The sequence below is a fragment of the Stenella coeruleoalba genome (assembly GCF_951394435.1).
Source record: "Stenella coeruleoalba genome assembly, chromosome: 11".
NCBI lineage: Eukaryota > Metazoa > Chordata > Mammalia > Artiodactyla > Delphinidae > Stenella > Stenella coeruleoalba.
The window spans coordinates 38,213,223-38,240,789 of NC_137157.1; the positions used below are offsets into that span (position 1 = coordinate 38,213,223).

At 34.2% G+C, this 27,567-nt stretch overlaps 1 protein-coding gene across 1 annotated transcript in view; it reads right to left on the minus strand.

The window, feature by feature from the left end:
* PTPRQ (protein tyrosine phosphatase receptor type Q) overlaps positions 1–20,822 on the minus strand; it is a gene marked incomplete at its 5' end in the record, with an annotated part of 196,504 nt that extends 175,682 nt beyond the window's left edge. The window contains 10 exon segments of the mRNA XM_079936915.1: positions 2,031–2,203; positions 8,083–8,229; positions 10,987–11,115; positions 12,934–13,183; positions 14,333–14,532; positions 18,946–19,015; positions 19,353–19,579; positions 20,248–20,359; positions 20,705–20,761; positions 20,763–20,822. Coding sequence (XP_079793041.1) covers positions 2,031–2,203; positions 8,083–8,229; positions 10,987–11,115; positions 12,934–13,183; positions 14,333–14,532; positions 18,946–19,015; positions 19,353–19,579; positions 20,248–20,359; positions 20,705–20,761; positions 20,763–20,822 — 1,425 coding nt within the window.
* Positions 20,823–27,567: the final 6,745 nt, after the last annotated feature.

The following is a 27,567-nucleotide window of genomic DNA, read 5'->3' on the forward strand; positions in this document are numbered from 1 at the left end:
TTATCCTACATCAAGGTCAAGGAAGAGGATAAAAAATGAATACACTAAGCCAGAGGTTTTATCTGTTATCTCCTTTATTCCTCATCATATAAGGTGGGTATATAAGCTCTGCTTTAAAAGTAAGGGCAGCAAGTCTCCAAAAGTTGACTTGACCGAGGTCATAGATCTAGAAAAGGGCAGAGCCCGGTCTAGGACCCTGGTTCTTTTGGATTTAGAGCCTCTGCCATATGTCAACCTCTTGAAAGGTGAACCCAAACACCAATCACATGGGGAAGCAGAAATATCAATATAGCGCCTGATCTAATGAAGAAAGATACAATCACAGAAATAAAGAGAAGTATAATGCCTCCTTTTATTGAGACCTAAGGAAACTAATATTGAGTCCCAATGAGGGTGAAAGGTCCAGTGCCATGATTGATAATCACAACAGGTCACAATTACTTAGCACCAAACTTACCATATGCCAGGTATAGTTCTAAGCTCTTTACACACATTAATCCACTAAACCTTCATTAACAATCCTGTGTTATAGGGACTCTTAGAGTCCCTATCTTAGAGAAGAGGAAACTGAAGTTCAGAGAGGTCAAGCCTACTTTCTCGAGGTTAAACCATCACTACAGGCAAAACCAAGGTTTAAACCCAAGCATATTTCCTCCTAGGTCCATGCACTTAACCTTTCTGCTGTACAGCCCAGTAAGTGACCAAATTAGGATATAAGCCCAGATCTGTACAGTACCAAAGCTCATGTTCTCTCTACTATGTCACAGAGACCACAGATCATATAGATATAGGCAGAATAACAAAGAAGTCGTTCCACAATCTCTTACTTTCAAGAGAAAAAGAGGTGTGGCTTGCCATTCAGTAGATGTCATTACAAGTGACAGACCTGTCACCCAGTCCTAAAATAGTGAAGTATCTAATTTAAGGCCTTCTCAGCAGGAGCAGAGGATTAAGCTTTTGCCCTTTGCCTGAGTTGTCAACTAAAGTATCAGAGAAATCATAACTCAACATTTTTGCACAGAGGAATGGAGTCCACATTGGATTAAAATTTAACCCTGGGCCAGAGATGTCAAACGACTTGGAGTAATAAGTCCTAGGTGGCCAGAATGCATTAAGCACATAGTGAGGTCAACTTTCAGGTAGATGTCAGAAATGGAGGAGAGCTGGGACTAGAAATAGAATAGGTAATATATGTGGAGATAGGAAAAAACAGTGATTCTGGACCAAAGGAGTGGAACCTAATTACTGAATAACCATCAGGTAGTACCTCTAAGGTACAGAGATTGCTACACTCACTGGTCCCAAGTATATTTAATTTTTGTGAGCCCCAGGAGCCACCAATATCTGGATACAACTAGTCTGCAGTTTTAGAGGGAACTCACAGGTGAACAGCTGGCTGGATGAGGTGAATGAAGACAGTGAAGGAAAATCACTGCTTCCTAACAGAAACAAAGGGGGAGAAAAGACTCCCGGTGTGAACAGAAGCAAACATTGTCCTCTTATTTTACATCTATGAAACGATTTCATCTCTTTTATTTATTTGATTTCTTTAATCAAATGTATATTGTTCGTTTGTTTTTAAATGAGGCAGCTTTGAGAAATCTGGCTTCCTAAGTAGGTCAAATCATTTGTCAACAACAGCTACTAAAATTACTGTGCCTTTCGTTGGCAACTTTTCCAAATGACAAGCACAGCCTTAGAAGGAGTACTTAAATCATAACAGGAGTTTCCAAACAATTCATTACCTTAATTACCATAATAATATTCACTTATGGAAGTACCTTTAGTCCTGCTTAATTCCTCAATTAACATTTTTCATTGCTGAAAAAACATAATAGCACTTAACTAATAATATATGTCCTAAAATGAAATATGATGAGCTAGATTATCAACATAGCCTAAATTTACTTCATTTTGTACTCTGAAGCTCGTCAAATATTTTATGTTTGCATGTTGGCAAATCTTCCAAGTTATCAGGGCCAAAACCAAGTAGAAAGGGCTCCCCAAAATAAGAAATTAAAGTGCAATACCTCATCTTTTCCTGTGAGCAAAGTATTCTCCAATATTACTCCTGTCTCAGAAACTAATACTTTCACTCGATATTGGTTAATGATTCCATTTGGTTGTCGTGGTTTCTTCCAAGTAATGCTTATTTCTGTGGCTTCTACTTCTGCAACTTGCAAATCAAATACTGTACCTGGAACTAAAAAAAGAGAATAAGAAAAGGGAAATTTAAAAATACATTCTCAAATTTTTAAAAATTCCCTTAATTCTTAGTTCACGATTGAAGATATATAAGCAATTCTATTAGAAAACAGACTAAAACAATTTATTAATTATTAAATTTGTATCTGATCGTTTAAAATATACAGATATTTAAATTTCTACACGTTGTTCTCAAAATGTCCACAAGAAACAGAATAACATGGAATAATTTTCCCAAATCAAAATGTCACAACATTTGTTCAAAACAAATTAATTAATAAAAACCACTTCCCAGGGAAAGTTGTTTATGATTGATGAATGCCCAGTAGAAATCCTGAAGACTTTATAAAAATTACAACATACCAAAAAATAATATCCAGAATACCATGAATGAAATTACATGTAGTTGGTAAAAATCAATTAGGCAAATTTTAATTCATTACATTAAATTGTTTGAAGAGTTGATTGATATTTTCCTGCTGATTTTACAAATTAATTATGTGAATCTCAAATTTCAGATGCCCTCACTCTTTGCAACAGTAAAGAAAAAGAGAGAAAAACTGACAATTGGTTTAAGATAAAGCAAGAAGTACTTAAATTCTAGTTAGATAGTCATCAAGTGATAATAATTTTGTAATGTATAAAAGTATAAAATCACTAAATAAATGAATGAATGAATGAATGAATGTATGTATGTATGTATCTATGTATGTCACCAAGAGCAACCTCTAGGAAACCTCCCAGGGCCACAGGAGTAATGAACCACGAGTAAACCTGCTCTGGGCACTTGTCCACTTTCTGTCTATAGTTCATTGTGTGATTATAAATAACCAATTCACCCCTCCACCTTTAGTTTCCCTATCTATAAAATCGGTGTGATTAAAACTTTCCTATCACCATACAAAGTTAGGAACAAATTCAAAAGACTTTATAATATGTTGGTTCAAGAAAGAGAAAATGAGATGTAAAAATATTGTCCTTTATGATTAGGACGTGGTCACACATTAAATTCATTTCCCTCATTTCCCTATTTCCCTAAGCTGAGATATTTCACAGTAGTACAGGTTTTCCAAATTCCAGTTAGAAGAAAGACATATTGGGGGTATAATACAAATGAAGAATGACTCTGTTCTCCTTTAAGATAACAAAAAGGAATTGAAAATTAATGTCACAACTCCCATAAATATTATTATAATTAATGAACCTAATTATGCTTAAGTTAACCATGTAGTAAGCTCCTGTAACCATGTAGTATTTTATCCAGTAGATTAAAAGTTGTTTTTTTTTCTTTGTCTCTATGAAGTAATCAGTAAAAAAAATCTCCCTGGAGATTATAACAATGTAAATATTTCTAAACGTTTGTTGACTAGTTAATGGCTAGATGGATGAATTCCAGACTAAGAGCATATCTGATTACTGCAGTCAAATTTCCAGTGTCCATGGGCTTCCCTGGTGGCGCAGTGGTTGAGAGTCCGCCTGCCGATGAAGGGGACACGGGTTCGTGCCCCGGTCCGGGAAGATCCCACATGCTGTGGAGCGGCTGGGCCCGTGAGCCATGGCCGCTGAGCCTGCGCGTCCGGAGCCTGTGCTCCGCAACGGGAGAGGCCACAACAGTGAGAGGCTAGCGTACCAGAAAAAAAAAAAAAAAAAATTCCAGTGTCCAGTATGGGTATAACCTGTGCTCAAAACTGAAATAAACATAACATGGGTACACCTATAATTTGCCAATTATTTGCATCTCCTTTTCTAAAAACATTTTGGTATATCTCTATATAGAAGGATAACTCTTTAGACTGATTTCCCCAAAGGTGTTCAAATCTGAAAGAAAAATAGTTTGACCTTTGAAAGACTGAGGAAAGACTGAGGCTAGAACCCTACAATCACTGATTGATTCATTCATCATTCAACAGACTGAGGACTCATCATACAGTCACTGTTCTAGGCGCTTGAGGATAGAGGAAGGAATAAAACAGATAAAATCCTTTGCATAGGTCACCTCTTACACGTTTTATTTCATTAACATACACTGTTCCTAAAGCTTATGTTTCTATCATCATATATGCCAATATACATTTTTCAAGAGTGGAGGACCTTTCTAATTAACCATGTAGTGTGAGAACAACACAGCTATTTAAATATCAAAACTCCAATTCCACCTTGCTTTGACCTTTTATTTTGGGGTCGCTATGTAGACAAACTCTCAGTATTGCATAACCTAAATCAAAGAAGAGACCTGGCACTTTTCCATCTAATTTGAACACATGTAGAATCTTAACTGAAAAAGCCAGTTTAATAAGTACATTGATCAGATTAATCAGATAACTAAACCCTGCCTACTATAAAATAAGTGAAATGGTCAGTCCCATGTGATATAACATAATAATGTAGTAGGATACCAAACATTACCCAGTACAGCAGTATATTTAAAAAGTACTCTCTTATTCTGTTAGCCAAACCTAAAAATAGTAGCAGATACTGTTTCTCTATCTTTTGATTTATACTTTTCAATATAACTTAGTAAGTATTGCCCCATGACACTAATGCCTAAAGTTACAATCCAACTTTAAGTGGTTCTATGTTACCCTAAAAATGTACCCCAAACTTGTGTAAGAATGATTCTAAGGCTGTCTCTTTTTTTTATGAAAGAAGAAAAAGCTTAGGGGATAAAGGAAATGGAGTAGACAGCATTGTATCTTGTCTTTAGAAAGATACTTGATATGTTACACCACAAATTCTTATGGGGAAACCAGAGAAGTGTGGATTAGATCAAACTTCTTTAATATTGATACCAAATTAACTAAAGAAAATCAAACACACAAAGCAATTATTCATGGTTCAGCATCAATTATGAAGGTGTTGTCCATGGGGATGACCTAAGAATCATTCTCAAGTCAATACACCTATAAATTTTACTAAGAAATGGGAAACAGAGTACACATATGATTAGTAAAAATATATTCCAAATGATTTGGAGTTTGCAAATGAAAAATTCTTAGAAAAAAATGAAATGGAGACGAACGGCATTGGGGTAGAGAAAATACATTAAAATAAGCCTGCCATTATCTAGCAACTTAAACTTCCATTAGAAGTGAATTTTGCAAAAATCTACTGAAAAATAAAAGTCACGGAGAATCCTGAAAAACACAAAGTTCAGAGTTTCTCAGTGATCTCCCTACAAAGATGTTGCTACTATTGGCAGAAAGTAGCAAATTGAAACTACTAAGGACAAATGTCTTCACTTCCAATATCTATTTATGGAGGAGTAAATATGGATTTCAATACTTTGTTTGCTTTTAAGGAATGATGTTAACCTCCTTAAAAGATATTTGACACTAGTGGCAGAGAAGTTTTAGGGGCTATTGAAGCAACAAAATTTACTTAAGTTTCTTTAATCCCGATACAAATAATAAGAAAATTCTGTTGCCTATGTTATATTCAGCAGATTACCTCATTTTGGAATAGGCAACTATGATGTTTTATAACATTAGAGATTATTAAATTATCATTTTTTCCAAAACCATCTCTTCTTCATGCCTATGTAGAAATCTGCTCAGTAAAATATTAACAGATATGTAGAAACATTATGAAATACATAGGATAACTGCTTTAACAACATCATGTTGATTTTCTTTGATAAACAAAGTAGACCATGGACCATATGATTCTCAGTATTAGAGAAATCAGCCCCATTAAAATGTGATAGCATATATTTTCTATAAGAAATCAATTCAATATTTTTCTATGAATATCTGGAGGTTTGTTAGAACCCTAGTTATTTTAAAATATATTAATTTAAAAGCTGGTCCTAATTAATTTTTTAAATAGACTATAGACTACTTTTAAATATGGAGAAAAAAATAAATTGAGTAACTTTAATTAGAATACAAAGAACCCTGTTGTATTAATGAATAAAAAGAATAATCTAAAACTAAGGTATAAATTTTACTTGAAAGTAAAAAGTTCTAATGAATTATTAGATTGTTCTCATATAGTCTAAAGATTCCTTTATGGCAAAGTTTTAATTAGTAGGACCAGGATTAATTAGTGCTGTCAGAGTCTACATTCACTGAATTTGCCCCAGCATTCCACTGAAACTCCCTGAGAACTCCATGGAGAAGCAGACATGCAGAGGTAAGAACTGTGCTACGCCTGCCCTTAGAGAGACCCACCTGTTGCCAGTGGGTTCTCCTGGAAGCCACCTGGATGTGGTCTACATGGTGAGTAGTACAGGAGGCAGTAGGATAAAACTTAGGATACACTGCTCGTTACACAGGGCAAGTAGAGTCAGATATTCAAAATAACTTGGTGTGAAAAATAACCCATGTGAAATATGTTGAACAATGTCCTTAAAATTCTACTTTTTTGTCAATAAAATGTACAGATATAAAGAAAGGGAAATAAATGCTTAAACAATATCCCAAATAAACAAAATGGCACTGTGTGTGGCAATGTATTATCTATTTCCCTATTTTGGTCAGATACTGTAGGCCAAGAATGATGACAATAAAACAAAAATCTTAAATTGTGGATTCAGTTTAGGAGCACCAAAATCAGCTTGGCTTGAAAGAAGACTGAATTTATTTAATTGCATAACATGAGAATAGAAATTGGTCAGTTGGGTTGGTTGAGAAAAGACCAAATTCAAGGGCTCTAAGTATGATGAAGGCCAGATTGCTCTGTGGTGTTTGACAGCCATCCATAAATCTGTCTAGATTTCTTGAAAATGCTTAAGAGCAGGTTTAGGTGGAGGTGGGAGAAATTTCAGGTCTAATTGAGAAGACGTACAATGCTAAGACTCTTCTGATAGAAATACAATGGAAAAAGTTTTGATATGAAAAAATAAGAGCATTTTGTTAATGAGTGTGCGTCTCTTTTTTAACCTGTGTATTGAAACTGTATACACATTAGAATTTTCATTTGAAATCGATGTAACATAATTTTTACGTTCTTTCAATAGCAAAATATTATCAAGGGTTGTTCTTTGAAAGGGGGGAGAAGTACAAAATTCCCTAATAGTTGCTGCCCTCTCATGGTGAAACACTTGAATGATTTATCTGATGAAGGTATGCCCAGCCTCGTGTGTGTGTGTGTGTGTGTGTGTGTGTGTGTGTGTGTGTATGCACGTGCATGTGAGCACACTGTGTACTTAATTCACAAGTTACTGTATGTTAGCTCTCACATAAACAAAAACTGAAAACTTTTTCAAGTGTTAGTGTGACTGTAAAAAAATTATTGTATTCTCCTAAATAATTACAATATCTAAATAGAAATGAAGGCATTGAGCAAGTTTGGTGTGGGCCCAGAAAACAGGTTGTGAAATGGCATGGTAACGTTTTTTTAAACACTACAGTTCGCCTCAGACTGTGACGTTTAATATATACAAATAAAAAATTTCTTCAGGAGAAACTTTTAAAAATAATTTCAGTATATTCTGGTAAATTTATATTATGCACCTTCCAGAAATCCTCACTTCCTTAGAATATCCTTTTGATTATAAATATACTTTGTTATAGGCATTGTGGGATACGTGGATTTCTCTGAACGTTATTTTGTGGGAAGATAGAGTCAACATTAAATAATGTGGTTTAAACCATGTTAAATGTGTTCACTTGTTTAAGTATTCTTGAGATTTTGCCAGTACTATTCCTTGTGAATTATGCAGGCTGATACTGCATGTAATGTTGATCTTTGGTCCCTCTTATTATGAAGCATGCTATGGGTTTAGTGTTCTAAGGAACACATGTTCAGAATGCACTAGGTAGTAATCTGATAAGGAAATAACATGAATTAGGTAAATATCAACCAAAGAGCTTCTAATACGATGTTTAACCGATGCAATAAAAATTTTCATTAACACACTAGAGGAGGTGTTCTTACCTTCTGGAGGAGTGAATACTGAAATATCTGACTTGGGTCCAATCCCTGCACTGGTTTCAGCTGCAACATACACGTCATACTTTGTAAATGGTGTTAGATTAGTGAATACAAACTTAAGGTCTTTTGTGCTATTATCCAAAATCCGACCTGCAAAAAGCAAAAGATAATTGTGGATTATTTACTCTTCAAGCATGTAATCATTCTTACATTTAAGTATAGAGCAATTAAAGTGTTAACCTATGCACTAACATTCACTATTACAATTTTAAAAGTGAATATATCTTAAACATTTAGCTTAGTGTCACACTGGTGTCAATTTATTTAAAATGGAAAAAAAATGAAAATCTTGCAGTATTTAAAATTACTTTTATATAAAGCCCTATTGGACCATAGTGTTATTTTTTGACATAGTTAAAATGAACACATTAGGTTTTACCAATATAAAAACAGTGACAGTGTTTGATACTCAAATTCATTCAATTAAAATTCTAAATATTCTCACTATCTTCTATAAAAAGATATATTTAGAAAATTTCTGTAGCTTAGCTTCTGAGCAAAATTTCTTAACTGGGCCATCATCAAAATTCCTTAAATCCTCAACTTTCTCTGAATTGTTTTTTCCCCTTCTTGCTCTAACTGAAACCTAGCTCTCCCCTGAGACCACTGCTTCTGTTCCCTACAGCCACCCTGAATGGTGGTGACTGATTTTTCCCCGCAGCCCTCAAGCGACTAGGCGGTCAGGTGTGGTATGTGTTCTCCTTGCTCCTCTTTGCTCTTAGACAATTGTAGCTCCTCCTTAGAAAAGCCCACAGCTTCAGCTCTCATGTCATCGGTGACATCCACTGACTCTCATTGTTGTAGTGATCTGTGGACCCAAGGGTCACACACTCTCATTCTGGATGGTTTAGCTCCTGCTTCAATGGCATTTTCTTCAATGCTACCATCTTAATTTGCGGTGATTTCAATATCCTTAGAGATCATCCTTAAACTACTTCAAGCTCTCCTTAAATAATCTAGTCCTCCACTTGATCTCAGTCACTCCCTCACAGTCATAATAGACATGGCTATTACCAATAACTGCAAATCCTAAATTATCTCAATTTCATGCAGCTGTCTCTGACCACACTTCCTGTCTCCTGATCACTACCCTAGAAGCCAGAACCAACAATTCTTTGGGACCTCCAATCCATTGATCTTACCACCTACTTTATTTTGTTTGGTTCCTCACCACTTGATGTCTACTCTTTATCCATTGTCAGTAATAATCACTGCCTTACATAAGCCCTCTCTTGTTGAAGGGACCTGGAGAAAAACACAAATCCACTCTGACTGATATCACTTTATTCATTACCACACTTCAAATGAGCCCTAAATGGTACTCAGCACCTTACCTAACTTCAGTAGTACAGTCACTCTCTACTCTTCTAGGTGAATATTTACACTTTTTCTTCCCAGTTGATTAGTTGGAAAAATTAATCATTCAGAAGACATGTGCCACACACTCCCACCAACGCAACTACCTATGTACAGCATCTGCACCCACAGACTCTGCCTTATAACCTGTTACAATGGATAAACCATCTGGATTCTTATTCAAACTAATCCCTATGTTTGAGCAAAAGATCCCATTTTCTGCCTACACAAAGATATCTTTCCAATAATTCCTGCCTTTCTTATATCATCAACATATCCTTTTTTAAATTTATTCCCATCAGCAAACAAACATGCTTTGCTTGTTCCCTCTGAAAAGAAAACCTGTCGATGCTGCTCACCCCTCACCCCCTCTACCCACTTCCATTCACTGCTTCACTTTGCAGCAGAACTCAAGAGCTGTCCATTACCCACTGTTTCAATTCTCTTCTCCCATTCTCTCTTCAGTCTACTCCAAGCAGGCATTTACCCCACATACTCCACCATAACTGCTCTTGATAAGATCGCTAATGACTTCCAGTTTGCTAAATTCGATAGTTACTAAATACATTCTCTTGACTTACCAGCCTCACAGATATAAGAGTACTTTGTCAAAATTTTGTAAAATAGTACTGACAGAAAAGCTATGTCTGGGTATCCATGTGTGTCTATGTACTGAGGAGGGAGGGGGAAAAACAGACTACCATATCTTTAGGCATGCAAATATTTCAGAATTTTAGGAGCATAAGGTACTCAGGGATGAGAAATAAAGTTTACTCATGTGTTTCATGATAGATTCCTAGAAGTTCCCAAATGAATAATTTGGACATTTGACGATTTTTCCACTCTTCCAAATAAATGATAATATGTGAGTTTATGTTATTTCATTACTATCTGAAATAAACTTATTTCATAGAACCATAGAATGCAGATTATGAAAGAATTGTAGAGTTTACTTAATCAACTTCTACTAATATAGTTTTTGAACCCCTTAAAATATTTGACAAGTGGATGTCCAGCTCCTCCTTGCTCAGAAAGATGATGAACTCGCTACATTATGAAGTTGCCCATATTACTTTTAGAGAGCCAATTATTAGAAATAGTTTCTTTCTTCTAAGCAGAAATCTGATTTAATATAACCAAAGCCCATTGTTCTTCATATATTTGCAATCAGAGTAAGTCAAGGTCCTCCTGTTCAAATATGTGAAGACATGTATCTCTTCTAAAACTTCTCTTCTTGAGGGGTTATCCTTTGTTCTTTCAGCTCCTTGTCATGAAATATGGAACATGGGCAATGTTTTACCCTCCTTATACTTATTTATGATTTTAAACAAAAAGTTCAAAGAGCCTCACTTCCTTATTACTTTTTTACTGTTTGCTTCAACTATAGGGTCTTTTAAAAACAGTTAAATACTTTTTAAAAGTTTGATCATAGTAACATATTTTATATAATTCTTACTCCAAAAGGTAAACACAAAACTGATTAAGACTTACCTGATGGTCCATATAATTCAACTCTGTAACTAAATTTTCCTGTAACTGTAGTTGGTGGGTTCCATGAAACTGAAAAGGACTTTCCTGTAATGTTACTTGTTACACAGTTTTGTGGTGGTCCTTCAGGCACTAAAATGATTACAGAAAAATAATGAATAATAGATATATATATAAAATTTAAAAGCACCTTATTAAATACACAAAATAAAACACAAAATCAGAGAAAAAAAAGGTCACACAGTAAAGTGTTTGTTTTTTCAACCTACAAAAAGAAAAAATAGGCTATAATTGAAGAATTTGAATAAGTGGTGGACCATTAGATAAACTCCTTATTTGCAACAATTACTATTTTTATTTAATGCTGTATATTATTGCACAGGGTGTTTTATTCCTATATAGTTCATTGTACAGTTACATTGTCTAGAAGCATTTATACGTATTGCATTCAACAAGCCCTGGGCATCTGGCTTGATAAAAGCTCTCCCTCTGGTGTACACAGGTAGAAGGGGCAAAGAAATAACTCAACCTTCAGAATCTGTTGGCAGTGATTTTACTTTTTATATCAATATCTGTATTTGGTTCTGAGAGGAAATTTATAACCTATATTCGAATGTAACATTGGTAACATATAAAAATAATAATGATATTTAAAAAGTCTTTTTCATAGTCTTTTTCATAGATATTTAAAAAGTCTTTTTCTATATTAAAAAAAACACTTTCTTTTAATTGAAATGAAACATTCCAAATATTTTTTTTTTTTTTTTTTTTTTGCGGTACGTGGGCCTCTCACTGTTGTGGCCTCTCCCGTTGTGGAGCACAGGCTCCGGACGCGCAGGCTCAGCGGCCATGGCTCATGGGCCCAGCCGCTCCGCGGCATGTGAGATCTTCACAGACTGGGGCACGAACCCGTGTCCCCTGCATCGGCAGGCGGACTCCCAACCACTGCGCCACCAGGGAAGCCCCAAATATTTTTAAAAACAAAATTCTTGTCTATCAAATTTCACTTTGTGTGACCTTCATGAAATTCTTTCTTTTTTTGTATGAAAAGAAGTAAGGAGTATAGAAGAGGAAATGGTCTGATTCAAAGATGTTTAATTCAAGAAAAATCTTCAAATTTACATGTACTTAAACGATACCTATGTAATCAGAAAAAAATACTATGCTTTAGTGAAATTACCCTACAAGTAATAATTTCCAGTAGACTTAAAAACCATCAATCCAACTGAATTTCTGATACTATATATTTAGTATGGCATTATGTAGTATGTTTAGATGTGTGTGTCTATATATATGTGTATATATGGACGCTGACATATTATCATAATTAAATATATAAATACCATACCTAGAAATATGTACTCTTAGAATTTAGTAGTAATAATAATATCTAATCATACTCATTTAGTACTAACACCATCTCCATAAGGAAGATACTATTACTGTCTCCATTTTTCACAAAAGGAAACTGAAATACAAAGAGGATACAGGTAGGTATTTTTTAACTACTGTTTTTATCTGATGCTGAATGTTAATCGCATGATATTTCTGCTACTGCAGGTGTTATCTCCACATCTGGCAATAGCAATATCAGTGAGAGAAGTCATCTACACATGACTATAGAAGATGAAGGACAGGATGATTATAAAAAATTGCTGGGGTCACAGAATGATAAAAGCTGATCTTAGGATCAAGGTTATTAGTTCAGAAGTCTCTTCTCTGAAATCTCCTTTCTCATTTTAGATGCTTATATTAGTATCATAAAAGAGTATTGAAAGTGAAGATGCTCCAGAAGGGATACCTATTATCTGTTATTAGGGCAAAAAAAAGTTATTGAAAGGGAAGGAAGGTTTTAACAAAAATATCTACATGAAAAAAATGAAAGGTTATTCCATGAATAATTTAACTTCTTTTCCTACCAAAGAAAAAAAAGAAAGAAAGCAACCATACCTGATTCTGGTGTTCTGACAATCGTACTATCAATATAACCTGCTTCAGTTGTAACAGCAGAAACTTCAAAAAGATACGTCGTATAAGGTCTCAAATGTGTCACTACAAAACTGATAGGCTCTTTCCACACAGAGCTAATCTTCCTCCCGGGCAACATGCTCGATGGGTAGGTGGTACGTGATGGAGGCGTCACTCTCCCGAGGGTTGGAGAAGGGCTGGTTGTACTCCATAAAAAGGATTCATTACTCTCCTAGTGAATAACATAAACATCAATGGGAAAATAATGTGGTATCACTTGATGGTGATGATAAGGGTAATTCATTTTTTCTTTATACTACAAATATTATTCCTAATTTGTGTGTGTATGTGTATGATTGGGTAAGAGTTTAACAGATTCACTTACCCATTAGAGCTACAGACAAATCTGCTAGATTTTAATTATACCCACTTACCGTCTAGAGTTATACCATCAATACCATTGTCCACAGTTTTAGAACAGAATGTATTTACTGCATTCTTTACACCTTAATCTTTCTTATAAGTAGGATTTCATGTGGCTTTGAGTAAAGGTACAACCATAGCAAAATCATTATTAAGAATTTTTAAAATTCATATTAAAAATGCAAGAGCCAAAGAGATGAAATGTTTTCCCTATTGTGAAATTTCAAACATAACGTCACTTTCTTACCGTTATGATCATTTTTTTCTGCAATGGTATTCAAGACAAAGCTAATAGAACAAGTGTTGGTGTGTATATGGGTACATGTGTATATGTGTTTATGTGTATTAGATATCCAAATTAAAAAAATATTTTGTGACTTCTACAACTTAAAGCATTTAAAAGAAAAGTAATTTTGGTTGTTTTCACATCAATAATATCACAAAGATAACCAAAATTAACTTTAAAAAAGCATTATTACAGTACTTCCAGGGATTTCCCATCTATGACTAGAATAGTAACAAATTCTTCACTAAAGATATACACAACAAAAACAATCTACTTCCACAAACTTAACCTTGACTATTCCCCTCCCCTCCTCTCCTGTCACACGGAAGTATTACCTTTTTTCCCGTGATATCCTATGATTTCCTACTTCAGGGCTTATAAAATATCCTCTACCTCCACGTAATCTCCACCTATCCTTACTCCAAGGCCTATCACAAATGCCATGCCTATAATGTAGTCTTTCCAGAGCTCCCTAAGTGATCTGACTTCTCACTGCTGAATTCTCAAACCTTTCTCTTATTCTGCCTTGACTATAGCCAATTGTATATCATATGATATTATAAGTAATCAAATAGCTAAGAATCGTTTTGGTAAAATGGAAATTTTACCAAAACTTCAAGATGTAATTTACCTAAAATTTTTGAGACATAGAAAATGTTCCATGATACTTACAATACATTCTGGCAATTTCCCGGGCAAAATGTCCTCTACTCTGATTGAAACATCTTTCACTACTATCCCACTTCTGGCATGTTTGACACTAATCTTGAAGCTGGTAATTTTGCCATTTGGTTGCCGAGGTAAATACCAAATCAGGCTTACTGCTGAATAGTTAAAGGCTTCGACTGTGAGATTCACCACTTTTCCTGGAGCTGGGGAAGTGAGAGGGATTGAAGGAGAGGAAAAACATTGTTATAAAACTTAGAATGGCATTTATATAACTTTGGGATGTTACGTTTCCCATGTTATATGAAATTAAATGTATAATACATTGCATAAAATCTACTTGGGTATACTTTTTGAAATATATACTTGAGTATACTTTTTGAATTGACTTTTGCCTAAAATAAAGAACTGGAAATTGGGCCCATAGAGCTGTGTTTAAGAGGCACACAAGCTTTACTTCAGGATTATTTGGCCAATACATCCATCAATAAACTATTTCAAATAAGTCTGAAAAAATATTCAGTCAACAGTTGTTTGTGGTTATAGAAATTTGAATAATGAATATCTTACTTTCTGAAATACTTTGGAATTACGTAAATTCCTTGTATAATGAAGAAGTGGCAAATTCAAACAGTTATATAACCATTTGCACCAAAAAGCACATTTCTAGAATGTATGTAAATATTTAGTGTCTAATATGAAATGGATACCACCCAATTGACTGTGGTTATTATATTTTGACTTTCATACACCCTCAAAATCAACTTTCATCAGAATTCATGATACTTTGTTATTAATTATTAATAATCTGCATAATAATAAGCTATATGCTATCTTAGTTGGAATGAGATAAACATGAGGCCAGAGTGAAGAAAAATGATACTTATTAATTCAAGGTTAATTATGCAAAATTGACCGAGTAAATAATTAAGGTCCTTTAGAATATAGAACAACCATGACAAGTCACTATTGAAAGAAATAAAAACAAAACAAGATGTTTGGGGTAAAACAATATAAATGATAGTAGAAGTGCCTAGCATTGAGAAATCAAACAACCAGAGTTTAGGCATACATTGTAGAGAAGAATACCAAAATGTGATTTGTAAATGAAAGCCATATAAAATATATAAGAAAGTTAGGTCCTGGGCAGGAGAGCTGTATGTGGATGATATGAGTCAAACAGAAATTAAGAAACTTAACAACAGCTGCATTTTAATGGAAAAAAGTAAAATACAACAATTTGGGAAGATGATTAACCATTAATAATGGATGTCATAATGGATAGAAATTTTTTTCTTCAAGAGAAACTGATCAATGGAATTAAAGCTTAAGAAGGACAGTCTAAAGTATGCAAATTTTATAAGAATGCCTGAAATATATATCAATAACAGACTGCATACAAGCTGGCACATTTCCAAATCGGCCTTAACAACAATCATGAGGAACTGCCCAAGTGTAGAGAAATTTGAATTTACAAGGTAACCAAACCTTTATTACATTCCAAAACATGATTTCAAAATATCTTTTAAAGTACACAAAATATATTAGATAAAAATTAATTAAATCTGTTAAACAACATTTAGTGAAAAAGAGGTTATTTTTATTCACTTAAAATTACATTATTTTTGCCTCAGTAAAATCTGTGTGTTTTCCTTTTGTGACTTCATGGTGCCTGAAGACTAATTTGGGCTGTTTTTTGTAGCTGACAGGTCTTCCCCTACTTTAAATATTCTAGTTTCTACTTCTGGATTTTTAGGTACCGAAATCCCATCATCTTTTGATTTTTATAGTGAATTTATCCATCTTGGTCCAAGTAAAGATCTGACACTAAAGCACCAAAAAATTCTGTTTATAAATCACTTCACCTTTCAGATAAGTCTTCCACACACTTTGAGGGCATAGCTAAACAAGTGACTTGCGTAAATATATAAGTATGTGAAACTAATTAAAACTTTTCAAAGTGTATACTATACAAAACATACATTTTCTTGAGCCAGAAAAAAAATAAAAAACCTTTCTAAATCAAATATAGAGACTTTTAAAAGAATCTTCTACATTTCCAAGGATCCATCAAGTTAGATATGAAGGTACAAGAGATATTTCTAATATTTTAAAGCTAAAATTCTACATTTGTCTGAAACAATGTTGTGTGAGAAGTAAGAAAGTTGAGATTTTTGTGCTTGTGGATGTGATATCAGCTCAGTATGGTATAATGGATTAACTTTATACTTTACGAGTATTTTTATTCATGGAGAAAGAAATTTGGTTTAATAATAATAAATGCAATTTATTATTCCACAGAAATTTTCCTTAAATTTAGTTCTGTGTAGCATAAATAATAAAAAGGAATCCTTGGGGGAAAACTTGGACATAACTGATCTAACTAAATTTAGGTTTATATTTTTACCACATAACCTTTTTTTTTTTTTTAAAACAAAAGATAAGGCAAGACTGATTATGTGATTATGTAATTTCCCCAAGAAAACACAGCAAGTCAGAAACAGAGTAAAACTTCTGTTCCGGTATTATTTTCACGCCATCCTAGAGTGTTAGTCTGTCCCAATCATAATTTGCCAAGAGAGAAAATAACTCCAGAAATTATGTCAGTTAGTAGAGTATAAAATATATAAAGTTCAAAATACTGTCAAGTTGAAATCATAATCTGCATGTACCAGGCTTTATCAGAAGCTGTATCAAGATGACAGTTTTAAAAAAAGAATAAACTATTTGCTAAGTCATTTAAAAATTATTCCAATTATTTTCCCTGAAGCTAAAAACATAATAAATTTTTCTTTTATATCCTAGTGAACATTTAATTTAAAATAATAATTTTCTCAATTTTTAGTTGTGCTAATAATCTGAATGTCAGTAGGTTCAATATCAATAGGAAAAAGACCTCATGAATCATTAATTTCTAATCTTAAATAAACTCTAGAATTTTCTCTTAATTCTTTCTATGGCATAGAGCATGTATTCACATGCTTCTCTTGATGGGGTCTCAAATAAAAACTGGGCCATAAAGCTTGGCACATGTTTCTTTTAACATTATAATTGCATAATCCCCTCTAGATATACAGGGCCCATTTCAATGTAACCCTTTGGCAGTGAACCACTGGATATTTTTATCTTTATCTGTATCTTTATACAGAACATTTATAGTTGCACAAAATTACAGAAATTGTTTTTATAGCACTTCTCACCAATCTAGTATATTACTTAGTAACTCATTTACTTATCTTAGCCCACTAGAATATAAGCTCCACAGAAAATATTTGCTATTGATTGGAGATGCCATTCTTTGTGCCATTTTTCTATTTATTGGTTCTGACTGTTTGCTATTATAAATAAACAGCTGAATTACTAAATAAATAAAATTACCTCCATTCCATAACAACTTATTTTCATCACAAAGCTTATGTTCTACTACGCTAACACATACAATAAAAAGTAAGCAAGTAAATGTGTTACATGTCAGGCTTGTCCAATGGAGAAAAATAAATCTATTGGAAATAAAGATGGACAGAAGGAAACAGGGGCTATTTTAGAAGGTGTAGTCAGGAAAGGTAAAGTGAGATCTGGATCAACTGGGGAGAGAGTTCTACAGATATTTAGTGAAAGAGTATTCCAGGCAGAGGGAATAGCAAGAGAAAAGACCCTAAGATGGAAGATCAGTATGGCTGGAGTAGACAGAGGGAGAGGAGAAAGGTAAGAGATGAAGTCAGAGAGGGGAAAGGGCATACAGAGCACTGTAGCTCATGGGAAGGACTTAGGTTCTTGCTCTGAATAAGACAGGAGCCATCTTACGAGGAGAGAAGTAACATAGTCTAGCTTCTCTCTCAAAAGATTATGTAGCTCTTGTCGATAGAGTAAACTATAGGTAGGTAAGCTGGAAACAGGAAAACCAGTGAGGAGACTTTCGATTGTTCAGGCGAGAAATGATAATGGATTACATAGGGTGATTAACAATAGGGGTGAGATTCAGGATATATTTTGATATAATGTTGGCAGTGTTTGTTGATAGATTACAGTATACTATGAGAGAGAGGAATCAGGATGATATCACGTTTTTCCTCTCAGCCATTGGGAGAATGGAGGTAGCTTAAATTGGTTTGGTAATGATTGCATGTTATGGAGTAATATGATAACCATTATAATCTGTATTTCAAAAAGTCTAATGTCATAATAATACTTATGATTTGATGTTAAGAGGAAAAGGCAGGCTATAAACTTGCATAAATGGCACAAGCCTACTTTTACTAATATATAGTCACAAAGACATATATTCATTGGGAAAAAAAGGATCAGCCAGAAATGGACCAAAAGGGTAACAGCATTTTTTATATAACAGGGCCATGGATAACTTTCATTTAGGGTTTTTTTTATTTCTGTTTTTTTCAAAGTTTTCTAAGATAACACTTAGTGTTTTTATAATCAGAAAGAACAATATACATTTTAATGAGTAAACTTACTATCCAAGAAGACTCTAAAAGTAATTGAAGGGCCATGTTGTTGAAAATTTTATGCATTTTAGTGCCGGATTTTGTTTATATCCCTATTTATTTTCAATGACAAAAACTCATAACGAAGCTAATTCAGAATAAATGATTTAGGAAAATTACCACTTTCTGCAGTTTGGAAGAGAAATGGGTCACTAAACACTCCAATGCCAGCACTGTTTTCAGCAGCAACCTAGAACAGACCAAAAGAATTACATTCAAGCTTTACACTCTGTAATTAAACAGAATCTGAAACAATAAAACTTTGATTTGTCCAGAAGATAAATGATAAAGAGCTGACTGTCAGTAGGTTCAATATCAATAAGAAAAATAAATTATATAAATACACATAAAAATGAAAAGAGATTATAAAATTTGTTCAAGTTTTAAAAGCCCAGATGGGCAATGAGGCCAAGACTCAGATGATCCTTCTTCAGTCACTTGCTGCAAAGGCTTGACTGGTGGGATAAAGCTCCTTCACTTTTAAAATGAATGAATATTCTAATACTAACTATTTACAAAATAATTACCTTGATTTCATATGTTGTTCCAGGTTTAAGATTAGTAAGAAGAACTTCCAGACTGTCTGGCTTTGCTCTAACTTGTGTATACGCTGCTTGCATCCATGGACAAACTTCCTTATATTTTACAACGTAAGATACAATCCTTCCATTCGGATTAGGTGGTGTATTCCAAGACAGAAGAATCCCAGCAGATCCGACTCTTTCCCCTGCTAGGAAGACTGGAGGCCCTGGTTCTATTTTTTTGAAAAAAGTCATGTTGTTATAAGGTCAAACAATTATTATTGTATTTTCACAATCATATGTAAGAAAAATATCTACAAATTGTAGACTTCTGAAGTTCCCAAAGACTAATGGTCTCATAAGTGTAAGTTTACCCTCCCTAGAGCTTTGCTACCACAAGAAAAAAAAAGATTAAATGCTTTGGGGAATACCAAAAATAGTCTTTTATAAGAATGTAAAAAATGGAATGCTACTAAAACCTACATGCCAAATATACTTTTAATGCCAAATCATTTTTTAAAAAAACTTACTTGATGCAAGGCTTATACACAAACACTAAGAAAACAAGAACCAGTATTACAAACTGAATAACTCTTTCAGAGCAACTATAGTGAGTATATTTTCACGGCTCTGTATTATTTAAATATTACCATTAACAGTGTTTCTGATCCATTTCACAAACAAGTATAGAAAAATTATCTTTGCTCTTTGAAAGTAATGGAAGATAACTCGTAGAACTCAGGTTCTAAACAGATCACTTTCTTGTTTCCATTTTGCTTTAATTACTAAACTGTTCACATGCATACAATGCACATATCGCCAATGTAAATATTTCCATCCAGCAGATTTATAATGGTTCCAAATACTTTGTAAAAAAAAAAAAAGGAAAACATATACTTACTTGTCACATTCGTTGTCACTGTTCTACTAACAGGTAAGCTGTATGTTGTAGCAGAAATGGAAGAGATGGTTACATCATACCGCGTACCAGGAACAGCATTAGAAACATCAACCTGGAACACCAAAAGCAAGTGATTGTGTTAAAATTCTGAAAAGCAAGAAAGTTAAAACCATAAATCTATCACAATCAATAAAACAAAGTAACACTTCACTACATAACTCTGAGCTATTTATCACAATATATTTCCTATCACTGTAAAATGTAAATTTGTTATATCACATAACTACTTACCAAATAACAGATAACAAAAACTTAACAAAACATACTGCATTATCAAAGACTAAATCAGTATTTCTACCTATCCTAGTTCATTGTCACAAGAAACAACTATTTAAGAGTCTTAAGAAAATTACAGTCCATTGCTTAGCCCTGGTATTTAAGAGTGTGTACAAAATACCTGTGTCTCTGAAGTTCCAATAAAAAGTAAAAGAAAAATCATAAGAAAATCCATCATTATTACATTTTTCAGGCAGTGGAATCACATTGATGGCTCTAGAGAGAAATGTTGCCTGCATTAATGATTTAAAGACAGATCCTCCTGGCAAGTGCACAATTAATGAGCGTGGATTACTCAATAGCTCTGCCCTTTCATTGTTAAACTATTCATGAACCCTTGGATCGTTGGCTGTAGGTTCAGGGTAGACTTAAAAAAAGAGACACAGACGTTACTAAGGTAATAGTCCACCAGTGCTGAAACTTAAACTCATCAATTCGGCATCTGTGTTTTTGTCTTCATCTTATGCTTTTAAAAAGTCTCAAAGGAGTAAGTTTTCATGGTGGATGAGTTTCATAAAGAACTTTCCTATTTGGACCAAATATAAATACAAGTTAGTTTGGCAAGTACGATAATGAAAACGATACCTGATATTCTCCACCTCCAAGATCTTTGATAGTAACAAAGCCACTGTCAGGAACAAGATCCACGTGAAACCCATCCACATGGCCAGAGGGTTGGCTCCAGTGCAGAGAAAAGGAATGTGCAGAAATATTGAAGGCTTTAAGTTTCTCAGGTTTTTCCGGTTCTGATATTGAAAAACAGAGGTTTAAAATAGTTATTCTCCTAAACCTTCAAAGAAAAAAGGAAAATCAATAGTCTAAGGGCCAGGTTTCAAAATAACCAAATTGTCAGAAAGCATCAGATCCTTTAAATTATCTCTAGCTCTATGTAGGTGTTAGGCATGTATATCTTTAAAATTAGCTAGTTTCTAAGCTTAATTATCAAAAATGATACATCAATTCATATATGTATTTCTGGGATATTCCTTACCTACTGAAATCTTTTGGTTGACTAGATAGTTTTTTTTAAAGCTTATGCTCTAATTGAAAAACTGAATCATTTTAAAGATAAGTACAAACTACGATCCACTTACCTGGATATTTATCAAACTGAAATAAATACCCAAAAAATATCAAAATCTGCCAAAATTTCATATTGGAAATGAAAAAAAGATAGTTTTTAAACAGTAAGTAGTAAGTGTCCTAGCCATTTCGACCATATTTTTTCTACCTTTGCTTCCACTGTTTCCAAAGTTTTGTTTATGCTGCCTGTACCTACTTGAAGGGAGTTTTCTATGTAAAGTTCTTTGGATTGATTGCCAATGAGTCAGATTTGTACTCTTCTTATCTTTAGTGCAGATTCCAAACAATATACGGGGAGGGACAGAGATTATGAAGCCAAGCATGTGAAAAACATCCTGATACAGATCCAATCTAACACTATTTCCAAAATAAAGTAGTCTGGAATTAGTCACTGAACTCCATTTATCATTTTAAGCACTCCCGCCCACCACCCCCACCTCCTCCCCCCACCAGAGATGATTTGGAAATCGATATATTAAAAAAAATAAAGTGTACATTTCCTAACAAATCTGATAGGGCACATTGCATAAAATAGATAACAGGTCAGTTTCCTAGTATTTTGGGGGGGATACACTTTTAGAATGGTTTTCCTTAACTCCTTTCAAAAAGAGTCATGTACCAAAATGTTCATTGAAAAGTTCCTTTAATCCTTATAATACAACTGTCTCCCTAGTGGCCAAAGCTAATATTGATCAATTAATTTTCACATGACATCCTCAAAGAAACAAACATTCTCTTGGCATCATCTCCAAGTTGTCCATTCAGTGAGCACTACAGTTTTATAATACCTCTTTAGAAATGCTGCAAACCTAAGGTGAAAGATCAGAGAAATACCCAGTGTGTGATGGGTAGAATTTCTTTGTTGTACATAGCTGCTGGCATTTTTCCTGGATGATTCTGCACACAGACCTATGTCTTCTGTATTTTCAGGCTTGAGAGAAAAGAGCTTGATTCTCCTGGCCAGCCAACTTTAAAATGGACAAAAGTCTAACATGACAGAAGTCCGACCACTACTCACACTTACTGGTTTATGTAAGGGCTGATACTATCTCTTCAAGAGTCCTAAAAAGTAACTAACATTTACGACGTCTTAGGCAAGAAACTAGAAAAAGAGCTGGGATGAGACTTTGGAAGAAAAATGAAGACAGAAGTGAAGGGCTGTTTACTGAGATGGTGGGGAGATAGGATGCAGTTTCCTAGACTGTGGCTTAAGATTACACACTGAAGAACCCTTGGCCAAGGATGAAGTGTGTCTCACCAAGAGGAGGAAGAATATATTTGTCTGGAAATTTGCCAATCTGATAAAAAGGGAAGGCCTGGAAGCTTCAGGACAGTTTGGTAAAGTCCTTTCAAAGCAAAGTTAATAGAAGCCCTGGAAATGGACAGAATGTAAAATGACTGAGAAAACCAGCCTGCGTTGTGGGAACATTTAAGAAAAAAGAACAGTCTCATGATCATGTAGGCCACAATAAACATTTTAGATTTTTTTCCCCTAAATGCAATGGAAAACATTGAAAAAATTTAAGCAGAAAAACAATCTGACTTTTTTTTAATTTTAAAAAGATTACTCTAGAATATGGGCTATGAATTGGACAGAAGCAAAAGTGGCATCATGAGGCCAATTAGTAGGATTTTGTGGTAGTCTGAGCAGAGAGGAGGGAGGCTCGCCCTCAGGAAAAGGTAGTAGAGATGAAGTAATGCTTAAGTCATTGTGAAAGAGTGTAGCTTCCTGAATATGAACTGGAAGATTCAATTAACTGAAACAGATTCCATAATTAAGTACATGATTTGCACTCCATGGAATTTAATCTCTGAAAAGGTAGGAAAATATGAAGCAAAAATATCACTCTCAATCTAACTGTTATTAACCAACAAAAATCAGATCATGAGGTGGATTTTGAGTTCTAAAAGAAAAAAATCACATAATGTTCAATTTAATTAGGGCTAGCAAGAGGAATTCTAGGCCTAGTCAGTTTTTTTAGACCGGAATTTTCCAAAAATTAATCCTTAGTACCCTAAATCCCTAGAATTGAGTACATGTCTTATGATCAAACCATTTTGTTCAATAATTCCTTTTCTAAGTTAAACATCTTCTTTTATTGCAGGGTAGCTCAGAGCCCTAAATAGGCTTAAGTATGTGTCTTGTGATTCATACTTAAGCAACACTGTTTGATAAAAATACAATGTAAGCCACATTAAACAAGTAAAAAGAAACATGTAAAATTAATTTTAATAATACATTTTATCTAACACAACATATCAAAAACATCATTTCACACATAATCAATATGAAATTATTAATGAGATAATAATATCACTTTTTTTTCATACGAAGTCTTTGAAATGCCATGTGTCTTTGGCACTTAGAGCACATCTGAATTTGGACTAGTCCTATTTCAAGGCTCAACAGTCACGTGTTGCTAATCACTGTCTACTGGACAGTGCAGCTCTAAAACATCTCTCAACTTTTCTCCTTGGCATTTCAGTGAATTTACTTCAACTGCATTTCGAGAAACTGAGAAAAAAACAGAAGTATGATCCTATGATGTCTATACAGGAAAAGAGCTCAAAAGAGTTAAAAGGACCTCACATACAAAGTTCTGATACAAACTATGGTGGATTAACCTTTGAGACAGAGAGTAAGAAGAGATTCAAAATGGAAAAGCAAGCTTCTTAGGGAGTTCCTCAGTAGATTGTGATTCTTAAAAGAGTGTATACAAAATGAGACCAAAATGTTACATACTTCAGAATACCCACAAAAGAGTCAGACAAACCTATCAGAACAGTACCAAGGAAACAAAGCCTACAATGGACAGATATTTTAAAATAAAATGTGAAGACTTAAAAGTCCCATCACCATTATTATTAACTTTTATTTATAATTCATATGTACCAACACTATATATGATATGCTTTCAATATCACATTTAAGCCTTTTCATGATTTATCATAGGTTGGGTATAATATATGTTCTGACTGAGGAGATATCAGACATGTAGAATATTAAGAAGTAACTCATATCAAGTTTATGATACACTATGCACTGCACTAAGCTTTTTCACTCATTGTTTTATGTAACAGCTGTAACAAATCATAAGGCGATACTATGATTATTGTCATTTAAAAATGAGAAAACTGAGGAACAAAGCATTTAAGTAACTTCACCAAGGTCTCAAAGCAAATAGGTAAATAGTAGAGCCAGGATTTGGACCCAGGAGCAATAGCTTCAGAGCTCAAGGTTTAATCACCTTGATAACTTTGCGTCCCTCTAACCTTTACAAAGTGGCTTATGAATAATAGCACGTTGAAAAATCCTAAATGTATTAACATTTTAGGAAGGATTCAAGCATTAATAGGATGATCTATAATTTTCCTTTAAAGTCTAAGATTATTAGTTGAAGTGACCTCCAATTTAACTTTAGGGGACTCCATCCAAATATGTCCTTATGTCAAGGCAACATTTATTTATCAAGTTCCTGTAGCTTCTTCCCTCTTTGGAAATGGGCTAGGTATAATAAAATAAACATCCTCTAATAAGTCAGCATCATATTAGGTGCCACAAGTGTCTAAAAAAATCAATTTTTAGTAAGGCACTGGTCACAGGTCCTATAACTGGATAACTAGGTTCAAATCCTAGCTTTGCCACATAAATTAAGAATTTAGGCAAAACTCTTAACCTCTCTATCTCTCTCTGGCCTCATCAACCTGAAGATAATAATCCTCCTATCCCACACACTGTTGTGGGAATAAAATAAGTTAACACATGTAAAGTGCTTAGAAGAGTGGTTTGAACATAGCAAAATCTTAGTAAATGCAAGCTATAATTAAAGCTATTGTTCATTCTGCTATCCTTCCCTATAAACCCTGGTCATCTCTTAGTAAAACCATGCATTACTGCCATTTCATTTCTTAGCTTTAGCTCCCTCCTCATATCCACTCAGTGCTCTGCCCAGTATTGCTCCATGATCACCACTCTCTCCTTTATAAAAAGTAGAGCAGTAAAACCTCTTTCTGCTCCAGAGGTACATCAGAAAACCTAGATTACCACCCTTTCCCATTTCCTCTTATCAGCTCACCTCCTAAATCACAGCTCTCCATTACCTACCTCTAATCTCTCAAAACCATCACCTAAACCACACAATCCAACCAGAACATCAAGTTCCTGCTATTTCATAAAGTGCTCTCTTTAATTAAAATGGCCATTGTTATTCAATATCTTCCATGAAACTTTCCTGATATTGGCATTACCTTGCTCACTTTTTCCTCTGATCACAATCTAAGTGAGCGAATCCTGTCACTCACACTAACCACACTGTCTCCTTGACTTGTGCGTAAGCAAAACATTTTATTTATCGTATCTTTTTTCAACCTTTGCTCAGTGGACTATTTCATTTTTCTATCTAACCATACAGATCAGTGCTTACCATACATCTGTTGTGATTTTTACCAACTTATGGCAATTTCTGGACTTCTGGGGATTTCTAGAAAAAAATTTGATTGTCACAATTAAGAGGATCCTACTGGTATCTAGTAGGTAGAGGTCAGGGATGATGCTAAACACCCTAAAAAGTACAGATCCCCACAAGACGGAATCACCCAGCCCAAAATGTCAGTAGTACTGAGGTTAAGAAACCCTGCCATAGACTAAAACTTCTATAGTGAGTCCAGTTTTAATGTGTTTGATTGTGTACTTTACCTACTGCAAAATCTGAAGAAAAAGACATTCATCATTTAACACACATGCTTTTTAAGAAATAAAGATGTGCCTTACATATTGATATATAATATAAAAATAAAGTGTAATAGAGTGTTTAAGAGCCATAAGGAATCTCAGAGATCATCAACTCTTTTACTAGGTAACTTGCCCAATAGTACTCAGCTAGCAAGCGTCAAATCCAGGAGTAAAGTTGGTGTATGATTTCTGAACTCTGCTTGCTTTGCATTATCACATATATATATGTATGTATATATATATACATATATATATGTGATACATTAGGAGAACAATATATACATTTAGGAGAACAATAGTATGTAAGACACATAGAATAATGGGCTCCCAAGATGCCCACATTCTAAACCCTGGAACCTGTGAAAATGTTACATTACATGGCAAAAGGGACTTTGCAGATGGAATTAAGATTATGAATCTTAAAACAGGGAGAGCAACCTAGATTATCCAGGTGGATCCAATCTAATTACAAGGCCCTTAGAAGAGAAAAAGGAGTCTGAAGTAATGGGGAAAAAAGGAAAAAGAGAATTGAATCATGACTGCAAGACAACCTCCCTTTGTTGTCTCTGAAGATAGAGGAAGAAGATCACAAGCCAAGGAGTGAGACGTTCTCTAGAAGGGGATCAGATCTCAGCTGACAGTCAGCAAGGAAATTGTGACCTCAGTCCTACAGCCACAAGGAACAGAATTCTGCAATGACCTGAATGATCAAAGAGCCTACAGAAAGGAACACAGCCCTCACAATATCTTGATTTTAGCCTGATGGGAACCATGTCATATCAGACTTATGGCCTACAGAACTCTGACACAATCAATTTGTGTTATTTTAAGCCACAAAGCTTGTGGCACTTTGTTACAACACCAATAAGAAACTAATACAGTGTGACACCCACATAACAAATGTCTATAGACTGAGTTATCATCATATGTCTGCTTTGGGTTATCTGTCAGATCCATAGCCTTAAAGATCATTTAAGAGTAATCTCATTAGTTATTACTGCAATCTTGTTCTCTTTTGAAAAATTTTAAATATTAATAGGTTTCACAACTTCATTCAGATATAAAAGTGATGCTTTAAGTTATTCAGAATAGGATTTTGTTCTCTTCTCATATAAAAACAATAAAATCTTGCAATGTTGAATTGCTTAAAGTTCCACAAGTACACCATA